The sequence below is a fragment of the Panthera leo genome, chromosome B2 (genome assembly GCF_018350215.1).
Source record: "Panthera leo isolate Ple1 chromosome B2, P.leo_Ple1_pat1.1, whole genome shotgun sequence".
In the NCBI taxonomy this organism is placed as follows: Eukaryota; Metazoa; Chordata; class Mammalia; order Carnivora; family Felidae; genus Panthera; species Panthera leo.
The window spans coordinates 32,375,908-32,387,573 of record NC_056683.1 but is presented as its reverse complement, the minus strand read 5'-3'; the positions used below and the strand labels follow the sequence as shown (position 1 = coordinate 32,387,573).

The 11,666-nt window shown below is 54.8% G+C and overlaps 1 protein-coding gene across 5 annotated transcripts; it reads left to right on the top strand.

Moving 5' to 3' along the window:
• Positions 1–4,063: 4,063 nt before the first annotated feature.
• MLN (motilin) lies at positions 4,064–11,396 on the top strand. 5 transcript variants are annotated; one of them, XM_042938483.1, is made up of 5 exons: positions 4,071–4,812; positions 4,926–5,049; positions 6,996–7,112; positions 10,345–10,453; positions 11,254–11,396. In XM_042938483.1, exons 1-5 carry the CDS (start codon positions 4,718–4,720, stop codon positions 11,259–11,261), a joined length of 453 nt encoding a protein of 150 aa, XP_042794417.1. In that variant the 5' UTR covers positions 4,071–4,717; the 3' UTR covers positions 11,262–11,396. The 5 variants fall into 5 exon arrangements, 4 of the variants coding, with proteins under 4 accessions (XP_042794418.1, XP_042794417.1, XP_042794416.1 ...); XR_006202544.1 differs by lacking the exon at positions 11,254–11,396 and having other exon boundaries at positions 6,996–7,475; positions 10,345–10,386; XM_042938482.1 differs by having other exon boundaries at positions 10,345–11,396.
• Positions 11,397–11,666: the final 270 nt, after the last annotated feature.

Here is an 11,666-nt window from a genome sequence, read left to right as displayed (position 1 = left end):
TAAATCTTTTCAGCTTTGTGGGTCTTAATGTCTCTGCCCAACTATTCAGCTCTGTTGTTGTAGCCCCAAAGCAGCCATAGACAATAAGCAAATGAATGGGACTGGCTGTGTTCCAATGAAACCTTATTTATGGACTCAGAAATTTGAATTTCATATATATTCACATATCACCAAATATTATTCTCCTTTGATTTTTATGAATTATTAAAAATGTAAAAAAAAAATGTAAAAACTACTTGTAGCTCGTAAGCTATGTAAAAATAAGTGGCAGGTTGGATTTGGCCCGTGGGCCATAGTTGGCCTGCCCCTGGTCTATGCATGAGAGACACAGAAACTGACGTGTTCCCCGGCCCCCCTCCCCGCCCCACAGGAGTCCATTGTGCAGACGAGCCTCCCAGAGCCTGGGTAGGTGATGGGCTCCTTCATTACCCTCGTGCTAACCTTGTCCCTACCAAGGTCTGTGACCTGGTCTTAAAAGCCACTCTTGCAACCTGGGGCAGGGCGGGGAGTGGCATCTCAGTTCCAAGCCCTGGCGTTTTAAGCTCTAATTTCTCTGCGATAAATCTCAAAGACTGCAGAGACCCAGTGCACCCATCTGACAACAGGCGGCGATCCAGCGAGCTGGAGGAGGTCTAACCTGGCGTCAGAGTAGAATGCAGAGACCCTGCTGGCCGGAAGCCTTGCTGAGCCGGGGGTTTAGAGGTTATGTGGGCTGGGTTTGAAGCACCTGCACTTGTTTCTTTCTGAGAGGAAAAGCCACAGCAGACTGGAGGACTGAGGGGGGAGGGGTTCCTGGACAAGAAGCAATCCCCATCTGAATGTTTGGGGCAGCGTCTCTGGAAGGTGCTAATGGCCAGTGAGGTTCTCCTGGAGAAATGGCCTCTGCTAGCCCAGACCCTCTGGACTTCACCCTCAGTCTGCCCCAGCCACCTCCCAGATTCTCCTCGCCCTGCCCTGATGACCAGACCCAACCACTAAGCCCATTCAAGGCACTATGAGGGCCCCCGTTTCTCCCCCCATCAAATCCAAATCCTTCTGCTTGGTTTCTAAGAACGCCCACACTCAGACCCAAGAATGACCCTCTCCCAACCCACAGGGAGACCCTGCCATCCTATGCCATCCTTTATTCCTGCGTATGCCCTGTGTCCCAGAAGCCCCCACTCCCATCCTCTGCCATGTCTGGCCACGACCAGCCTTGACCCTTGTATAGAGAGACCTTGGGGGTCCCTGGCCGACTCAGTCGGTAGAGCATGCAACTCTCAATCTCAGGGCAGGGTTGTGAGTTTGAGCCCCACATAGAGAGTAGAGCTGACTTAAAAAGAGAGAGAGAGAGACCTTACAGTGGGGTCACCGAGGAGCTATTTCATTGTGCCTCGGTTTCCTTATCTGCAAAATGGGACAATTAAGAGCACCAACGTCATGGCATCGCTGATGCTTCATTAGAACATGCGTGTCAAGCATTCCCGGACCGTGTTCCAGAAACGGCACTGGCCAGCAGCAGCAGTAAGCCCTGACTCTAGATTACAGTCATCTCTCCCCTGTTTAAATCTTTCACTTCACCATTTGAGTTATACAATTGCCATGAAACGTGCCTGGATAGGTGTCTCATCTCCCCCATTTAAGCTACAAACCTACAAACCTTCTGTATCACACACCTTACATGCTTTCTTGGCTCCCACAGAGTCTCTGTTGCTCCACAGCCCTGGGTCTAGACTGTCATTGTCTTTTCATTAGTCGCTTTAAACTGCCACACACTCCTGAGCCTTTTCTTTCTTTTGTGAGGGGCTTGGGGGGGGGGGAGGGGGGGGAGGCTGAAGGCAAGTTATCTTTCTAATACAGCACTCTCTCTGACAGCCCAACAGAGAATCCGATCACTAGAGAGCTGGCCTGAAGACACTCAACAACATCATATATTTAAGTAACAAAAAAGAAAGGGCTTTTGTTAAAACGACCCTCTGAGCGGCAGCTAAGTTCTAAGTGGACGGGAAAGTGCCATCTGGGTGGAAGCTGGCCTCCACCAAATCCTGACTGTCGCCTTCTGGGAAAGCCCCAGAAGTCCAACGACGTGCCAGGCCCTGCCTGTTGTTTCCGTGAGCTTTGAGAATCCAGGCTCCCCACCCAAAGCCCCCAAGGTGTGGCCAAAGGTTAACGGGCTCCCAAGGGAGGGCTAGAGGGCCCATCAGACCAGCCAGATAGCAGATATAAGGGCGGGTCAGATGAGCCAGATACCAAAGGAGGAGCAGAGACAGACAAGGTCAGTGCCACCCAGACCGTGCTGCTGTGAGTAGCGACAGAGGAGAGGGGTGGGGGGAGGGGAGTTCGGCCTGAGCCCCAAAGCAGAAACCAGCCCAGTCCAGAGATCTCCCCTATGTCCCTCTGCCACCTTCAAATACTTAACTAGGCTTCCGGCTGAAAGCCCCGAGCTGATTTCCAGAGAAGCAGGTTGAAGCCATACATAGTGGGAGCACAGGCAGGACAGCCCCGGAGGCACGGAAGCTGGAGGGAGGAGGAGTGGGTGCAAGTCCTGATAAAAAGGAAGCTGTCTGGGATGCGTGGTGCCATTGACTGCAGGCCAGGTACCCAAGCCAGAGCTCAGCATGGACACCGGACCCCACTTGGCACAAAGGCTTTGCTCTGGAAAGTTCAGGAGAAAGCTGGTCCCTAGAGAGATTACAGGACGGGGCAACTCTTACCAGGTCAGGTGGTACCATGGGTGGGGGGGAAGGAGACAGGTGCCCGCTTATCCAGAGCTGATCACTTGAAGGCTGGAGGCCCATCGCTGGAGATGGAAAAGGGACATCACTGGCTCATCACACAGCGAAAAGCTCTCCCACTCCGAGCTCCCAGAAACACAAATGAATGTAGGTGACATGCCAACTGCCAGTTGGATCAAGAAAATGAGCAGCAATTGGATTTTGCCTTTTTTTATTTAAAGTTTTTATTGATTCTTATGGAGTGAATGAAATGCGAACACCGGAATGAAAAGGGCTCTATAGCATCTCTGTGAAGGAAATGGGACGCCATAAATGTGACATATCCGTCCCCACTGGGAGGGAAACAGGGCTCCACAGACGCGCCATCGGGGAAGTGTAGGAACGGGGAGGGGGAGAGTGCCTGGGAGCTCTCCACCCCCCACCCATCCTCTGTTCCCCTCCAGATCCTCCCGGGGCTGGGTCTCGGCTTCCCGAGGGTCCGCCTTCAGTGGGTGAGCGGTCTTCGGACCCCACTAGGAATTTGTATGTAGCTGGCATGGGAGGCTTTGGCTGCCTGAGCTCTCTCATCCTTTCTCATGGAGTGTTCGCCAGATGGAGAGAGAAAGTAGGACGGGGCAGAAGGAAGGATCGCAAGAAGGCAGAGGGAGCGTCCTGCTTCATAGCAGTGGCTTCAGATGACGGAGGAGACAGGTCCCAGGGAAGAGGCAGGTTGCAAGACAGCCTTCGAAGATCCTCTCCAGAGGGGGATTTGGGGTTGGACCCGCAGAGAAACTTAGAGGCCAGTCCAGGGCACGACCCTCTCCCACCAGCAGCCCCGGGCCGACTCCCCCAAAGCTCTTTATCTGCAACCCTGTGATCACCCCCACGCCGGCTGCAGCAGGGGCCGCCCCTGGTCTCATTTCCTCGCTCTGGGGCCTGGCCCCTCCCTAGGTCTTCACCTCTCTAGGCCTCCTCCCCTCCCCAGATTTCATCTGCTCCCAGATGAGTGGGAGGATCATGTGAGAGAGGGCTTAGAAGGGGACACTGAGCACCGGGGTAATTACTTACAGAATCAACTAAGGCTGGTACCCAGCAGGAAGCGCCCTTGCCAACCCCTGCCACTGGACCATCCCAACAGGGCCTGAAGTCTGCCCAACTGACCGCATTTCTTTCTTTCTTTCTTTCTTTCTTTCTTTCTTTCTTTCTTTCTTTCTTTCTTTCTTTTTTTAATATTTATTTATTTTGAGAGAGAGAGAGAGAGCATGAGCAGGGTAGGGGCAGAGAGAGAATCCCAAGCAAGCTCCATGCTCAGCGCAGAGCCCAAGGCAGGGCTTGAGCCCATGACCCTGAGATCATGACTTGAGCTGAAATCAAGAGTTGGATGCTCAACAGACTGAGCCACCCAGGTACTCTCTGACCCCATTTCTTAAGCCGTTGCACTCTTGAGGTCACCACACCCACCTGGTCCCTGGCAACTGTCGGCGGCCCACCTTCCGGCCCACCATTCCAGACCTACTCCCATCCTGGGACACAGGAGGCCCCACACAGGCACGCAGGCACCCCCAGCACTCGTGGCATTCTGAGGTGGGGTGGAGGGAGGTGCGGGGCAGAGGTGAACTCTTGTCCTTTCTAGATGGTAACCAACAGGCAGCTAGCTGGGGCTCAAAAGAGTCCTGTTTCCGAGCCAGCGCTGGCCCCAGAAGGGTGGAGACCCCGCTCCCAGCTCCGGGATGCTGCTCCCTGCTGAAAATAAATTTCCATCTGTCTCTGCCTTCCCCCGGAGCAAAGGGTCCCAGCCTCTTTCTCTTCAGACCCAAGGTCTTCGCCTGGTGTTTCTGGGGACACCCAGGGTCATCAGGGCCTGGGTCCATCCCAGGGAGCAGTGAGGGCTCCCTGAGTCTTGGGACACCATTCTGTTGCTAATCTAGAGTTTTTCTTCTGAGACATGGAGACCTTCCCCCTTCACGAGCTTTGGAAGCTTTGGAAGACCTCACCGGTAACAACGAGGGTGGCTGGCGTGTGGGATGCTTCTCCCCCAGTTGTGTGACGGGGGCCGGACGGCCTCTCCCAGGCACTTGTTCACCTCTCTGGGGCAGAGAAGGGCCTCTGAGCTCCTCTGGTAAAGCACCACACCCGGCCCACACGAGGAGAGGCCGAGCGGCTTGCTCAACATCACAGCTATCGGCAGGGTGTGCGCCGTGAACCTGACAAGAGCTTCTTGTCGTTGTTCAGCCCCAGGATGGTGTCCCGCAAGGCCGTGGCTGTCCTGCTGATGGTGCACGTGGCCGTCATGCTGGCCTCCCAGACGGAAGCCTTCGTTCCCATCTTCACCCACAGCGAGCTCCAGAGGATTCGGGTAGGAAATCCCCCAGGCTGCCTGCCTCCCCAGCGTGGTCCAAGTGACTCACAGCTGCTCAGCGCTGAGGTGGTGTTAGTCTCTCTAAGGCACAAGTGTCCCTTGGGGGAAACCCACGTTTAATCAGCTGCATAGCTGGCATCAGTGACATTGAGGGGAGCATGAAGGACCCAGACCCAAGCCGATTTAACAAGCCGATAAATATTTGCTGAGCATCTCCATAGTACAAAGGGCCACCCTGGGTGAGAGGCCAGGCATGCGAGGAAATCAAGGAACCTCCGCCTTCAAGGAGCAGGCTCAGGAGCCAAGATACAATCCTATGAAAAATTCGCTAACAATAGAAAACAAAGGGACATGGCACAAGGCAGGACGGTATTAATTGCCCAGTAAGTGATGCTGATGGTTAAGTGCTAAGTTCAGAGGCGGGAGAAGCCTCCCTGGGGTGTCGGAAGGGAAAAGGTGAAAACTGAGCAGGGGTCTTCAGAGAGAAGGAGGGGGCGAGGGGTTGGTCCCCCACGGAGTGCTGGTCAGAGCCTCTTCTTTAGAAGCCAGAAAAGGGGCCTGGGTGGCTCAGTCGGTTGGGCGTCCGACTTTGGCTCAGGTCATGATCTCACAAGTTCGCACGCCACATCGGGCTCTGTGCTGACAGCTCAGAGCCTGGAGCCTGCTTCGGATTCTGTGTCTCCCTCTCTCTCTCTGCTCCTCCCCTGCTCACATGCAGTCTCTCTCTCTCTCTCTCTCTCTCTCTCTCTCTCTCAAAAATAAATAAACATTTAAAAAAAAAAAAAAACCGGAAGAAAACAAGGCAGGCTTAATGGAACTCAGGCAGCAGGGCCTCTGGAAAACTGGATTGCCAGACCTGGCTCCCCGTGCCTTTTACTTTAGATGTCAAGCGGTTCTGAGTATCTTGTGCAGATATTTGTTTCTCTTTGACCTGAGGAGCTGGATGGGACTATCGTGTCCCACCTGTCTGAGACTCGGCTCCAGTAGGGACAAACACACGAATCCGTTCTCTGGGAGGTCGCATGGCCTCTGCACCTCCATACTCTGTCTGGGGCAAGCTTCCACATACCCAGTGGCCTATGTCCTTTGCAGAGGCAAGGCCGGCCCCAGCTCCCCTTCTTCAGGGGTAGACATAGAAATATGGAAGAGAGGCAGCAGGCTCTCTAAACATAGTTTCTCTACCACCAGCTTCCTCTCCAGAAGGGACAACCAATTGTTCTAGAATCACCATGTTGCAGGCAAGGCCCAGAGCTGAATCCCAAGGGGGTCATTAGAGAAGCCAAAGGATTGAGGTGTGTCTGATCTCGGTGCCCCGGGACCTGGCAAGCAGGATGCCACGTAAGGTTTAGGTCTGGGCAGAAACAATCAACGTCGGTAGAACATAAACTAGCAAAATGGCAACCAAAGAACGCTTTGCGTTGATCTGCTCTGTGGTTTTGCTCCTCAGAATTGCCAGGCACCGGGATTTCTATGAAGAAGCTGCAAACTCCTTCCTCCATAATTCATCTCCCTGTCTCGCCTCTTATAAATCACCTCCCAGGGACTCCAGTTTCTGGGCCACCCCATGGCGCCCTCCCAGGCGAGGCTGTCTTGCCACCTTTTTTATGGGCTCTCTGCAAAGAAAAAACACATTTTCACACTTAATATGCATGAAGGGCAGCCCTTATTTTCAGCATTTTAACTTAATTAACAGTAACAATCTGGGTGCAATGCTTGAACTACAAAGGAACGGATTCTTCTTCAAGTTGACCTATTGGTGAACGACTCTGAGGGCCATTTGTAAGCGGTTGGGCTTCTGGAACTCCTCGTGTAGAGGCACCTGGGAGAACTCTTTTGGCCTGTGGGAAGCTCAGACCACTTAGCACCCTGGGCAGAGACAGGCGAGGGCCATCTGGGCGGTGGAGAGATGGCAGGTTTTGTGCAAATTTGTGCTCTGCCCTTAGGAAAAGGAGCGGAACAAAGGGCAAAAGAAATCCCTGATTGTACAGCAGAGGTCTGAGGAAGTGGGCCCTCTGGACCCTGTGGAGCCCACAGAGGAAGAAGAAAACGAAGTTATCAAGGTGAGCAGACAGGGGGACAATGCAGAGAAACCTAGTGTGGGGAAGTGTTCCCCCTGCCAGCCACAGATTGTTCTGGAACACAGCAGCAAACTAGACATTCAGGCAACAAGTTCCATCCTAGGAGAGATACAGACACCAACAATGACACAGCTGTCTCAAATAAGGCACCGGATAAGGAGGCATGATAGAGGGTGAGGGGGTGGGGGCTGGGGGCACTGCTTTGGCTACGAGGCCTCTCAGAGGAGGTGACATTTATTTGATTTGGAACCAGAATGATGAGAAGGAGCCTGTCATGCAAACAGCTAGAGCAAGGACGTCCCAGAAGGAAAAGTGCCGGCAAAGGCCCTGCTCAGGAAGCACGTGGTAGGTGTGAGGCCCCCAAGGCCAGGGCACACTTGGGAGAGGACAAGAGAGTGGCAGGGCCTAGTGGTCCAGGCGCCATGTCTGGAAGGTCACTGGGGAGTTCACAGCAGGGAAGTCATCTCATCTGACTTAGAAAGACCTGGGACCGCACAAGTGGAGGCAGGAGACGAGTCAGGGGGCAACTGCGGTCACCAGGAGACAGAGGACAAGGGTGCCCTGGGAGACGACTACAGTGTCAAGACCCAGGGCCTGGGGCCTGCAGTGCTGCGTTAGGATGCACAGATCGTGGCGGCCTGAGCGAGCCTTGAGTTTGTCCAGTGCGGCTCTTAAGTTCTCAGCCTCATTTATCCAGATGAGAAGACACTGAGCCCTAAGTGTGAAGCATGGCTCGGTTCTGGGCCCTGGCGATAGGGCGGTGAACAAAACAGATACATCCTCCGAGCTTGTGAAGCTCACACTGCAGTGGGGGACTGAAAATGAGATGCCAGAAGGACGGGCAGCAGACTACAGACAGGATACAGAAACAAGCATCATAATGTGGCCGGTCCTAACAGGTGCCGTGGAGGAAAATAAGGCAGGGACTGGAGGCAGATGGGTTGCAACCTCAACAGGGTGGTCAGAGCGGGCTTCACGAGGAGACGGTATTAGCGCTGAGACCTGGAGACAGTGAGGCAGGGAACCACAAAGATATCTGGGGGAAGAGCATTCCAGGTGGCAGGAATAGTCAATGCAAAGGCCCTGAGGCAGGAGGAAGCCTGGTGGAAGAGTGTGGAAGAACAGTGAAGAGGCTGGAGTGGCTGGAGCAGAGGGAGTCAGGGAGGAAGAGGGAGGTGGGACCAGATCGTGGCTTTGTAGGCTATTGTTTGGACTTTGCCTTCCCTCTGCTGAGGTGGGAGTTGCTGGGGGCTTTGGAGCGGAGGAGGGACATGATCAGATTCACATTTTAGAAGAGTCTCCCCAGCTTCCGTGTTGAGAGCAGCCCGAAGGGGCAAGGGCAGGATTCGGGAGACCACCGAGGAGCTGCTAGCACATCCAAGAGCCCAGGGCGGTCAAGGTAGAGGCAGAGCACAGTGGTCAGGTTCTGGAAATAATTTCGAGTTAGAAGCTCTGAGGATTTGCTGAAAGAACGAATGCAGGGTATAAAGAAAGAGAAACGTAAAAACGAACTTTGAGGTTTGGGGCCAGAATGCCTGGAAGGATAGATTTGCCACTCGGGAGATGGTGAAGCCTATGGTTGGCTGCAGGATGGCAGGAGGAAGGTCAGGAGGTCAGACAGGACCTGTGAACTATAAGATGCCTGGTGGGCATCCAGGTGGAGGCGTCGCACAAGGCAGGTGTATATAGCCGTCTGGACTTCAGGAGCGCTCAGGGCTGCAGACATCAATGTGGGAGGCATCGGCAATTAGCTGGAGTTTCAAGCCAGGACAGTGGGATTCTTAAGGGGGTGGGTATGGATGGAGAAGGAAGGGCTCCAGGACTGAGGGGAGGGACACTTCCCTGTAAAGAGGCCTGAGAGAGGAAAAGACTGATATGCAGAGAGAACGAGGGCCTTGCCAAGGTCACAGTCAGGGCAAAACTGAGCTGGACACCAGCCAGGGGTCTTTAGACCCCATCAGCTGTCCATAAACAGGGAGGTCGGTCATGGCCTCCTCGGTGCTGTCACCACCCTGGGTGGTGGTTAGGGGGTTAGGGGAGTGTGCCTTTCCTTCCCACATGCTCCTTGGGCTCCCCAGGAGGAACTGGGGGTGACTGGTTCAGCTGGCAAAGGGGAGCTCCCTCAGGACTGCCCTCCGCACCCAAGGCAGTTTAAAGCACATGTTACATCCTGTGGAATGCCTCTCAGAGGCTGAGGGTGAAGTACCCGTCGTCCCCTTTCCATCCCCCTAGAACATGATATACAGGCCAGGAGGTCCTTTCCAGATCATTCTGTCCAGCCTCCTCATTGTAAGGTGAGGACACCACAGGGCTGGAGGCCAGAGCCCACGGGGACTCTTTGCTTGCCTTCAGGCATCCCAAGCCCATTTCCCACCACCAGTGAGGGGTGGGGGTGGGGGGCCTGGGACTCCTCCATCGCGGCTTTCCAGACAGGCAGGCAATCTCCCAGTCTGCCAGCTGGTTTGCAAACCAACACCACTGAACCAGGAAGCTCTGGGGGTGACAGCAAGCTCAGCATCCCCGGCTCTGCCACAACCACCTTTCTTGGTGATGAGCCTCCAGACAGCAACTCTGGGGTCTCGCCTGTGTCCCCACGGTGCTAGAGAAGACCTGGTGGTCATGGGCACAGACCCTGGAGTCAGCTCTCCTGGGTATAGCACCTTCTCCCTCTGCTACTGAGTACCTGTGTGGCTTTGAGCGAGTTATCCTACCCCTTTGTCCTCCCTTTCCTCCTCTGCAGAATGGGGACACTAATGATCCCTACATCACAGGGTTATTGAGAGGCTTAATATACACGAAGCGCGTTTAGAATGGTGCCTGTGCCCTAAGGCTTCACAGTGCTGGTTATCATTACTCAGGAGAAGGGGGAGGGAGAGTTTCCTCCCACATGAAAAGACAGGGGCAGGGTGGGGGCAGTGGGTTCCTGCAGACCCTCCCCTCCTGTCCCAGCTTCCCCACCAGGGGAGGTTTGTTGATCGTCCCTGGGCAGCAAGTCCGGGGGACTCCCAGGATCCGGGCCCCTGGATCGAGTTGGGGGGAGGTGCCAGAATTCCCTGCCGGGTCCTGGGAGGCCAAGGCTCCCAGAGGATGGGGCAGAATGGGGCCGCAGGGTGGTGTGGCTCCTGGCAGTGCCTCCTGCCGCCCGTGAGGCGCCCAGGGGTTAATGGCGCTCTCCGTGTCTCTTCCTTCTTGTTAACTCTGCCTTATTTCACAGCTGACTGCTCCTGTGGCAATTGGAACGAGGATGAACTCCAGGCAGCTGGAAAAGTACCGGGCCGCCCTGGAAGGGCTGCTGAGTGAGGTCCTTCTGCCTGCCCGGAACGGTACGGGAGGCAGGGCGCCTCTGCCTCTGGGGCTCAGCCTTGTCCACCCACGTTAATATTCCCAGAGTGCATCTGAGCAGGGTTTGGGGATGGCGATTTGTTTTTCTGCCTTGTGCTTGAGAACATGAAGTGGTCTTCTCCGGGAGAGGGTGCCCCCATCTCGGATGGAAGCCTGATCACAGAGCAGGGGCTCAGATGGCTCCTGGGGACCAGGGAGGCCCAGTTCCCCAGCCAGGGGCATCTCGAGGCCCTGCCCTGATGGTTCAGGCCCCTTTCCCAAACACCCTCCTGGCAGAGCTGACCACGACAACCCACCCAACCCTCCCCCTGCTCCAGATCGCGTGTTCCCTCCCAAAACACCATCCAAGCCGGGCAGTTCCTCTGAAGGAAACCCTGCGGCAGTCTGGCCGCAGAAGCCTGCATTTTCTTTATCTGTTCTACAAATCGAAGTCCTGAGCTCCACGTGGCCTTGCCTGGTTCAAGGTCTGCCCTTCAAGGTCTGCCGGAGCCACTTGTGCAAAGCCAGGACTTGTCTGACAAACAGCCACTAATTACTTCTCAGGGTCCCCAGGAGGAGAGGAGAGAGGTGGGGAGTTGGTGTTTGAAATGGAAGAACCAGGAGGTTAAATGACTTGCCCCAGGCTACAGAGAAAGCTAGAGGCAGAGCTTCCAGAAGCCTGGCCCAGCCTCCCCTGGGAGCGCCCCCTCCTCCCAGGGTTGGCCCTGGGTTGGCGGCCAGGCTTAGAAGTGGACCCGCTGAATCTACCAAGCTGCAGACCTCCTGTGTTTTTCCCCAACAGACAAATGACAGCCCGCTCCAGGGGAAGGTGGATGAAACTGGGAGCGCCCTCCCACCCGAGGGAGACCCCGGAATCTGCATGCCCCACAGCCGGGCTCCAAAGGAAAATACTCTCTCCCAAGCAAGCCCCCTCCGGCAAATAAAGTGGCAAATAAACAGAAACGACTCTTTTATTTAATATTTTAATTTTTAAAGGCCAAACCCCGGGTTATTGCATAAAGGGGGGAAAAAATCAAGCTCAGAGGGAGTTAGCCGTAAATGGCACATATACAGTAGCAAAACGTGTGCCTTGGCTAAATTCTCCGTTCAAATACCATGTGAGACCCACGGAATTGCAACATTTGTGCCGGTGAGGAAACTGAGGTCCAGAGAGATGGCATTTTCGGCCCACACACCAGTCGGTGGCAGAGCGAG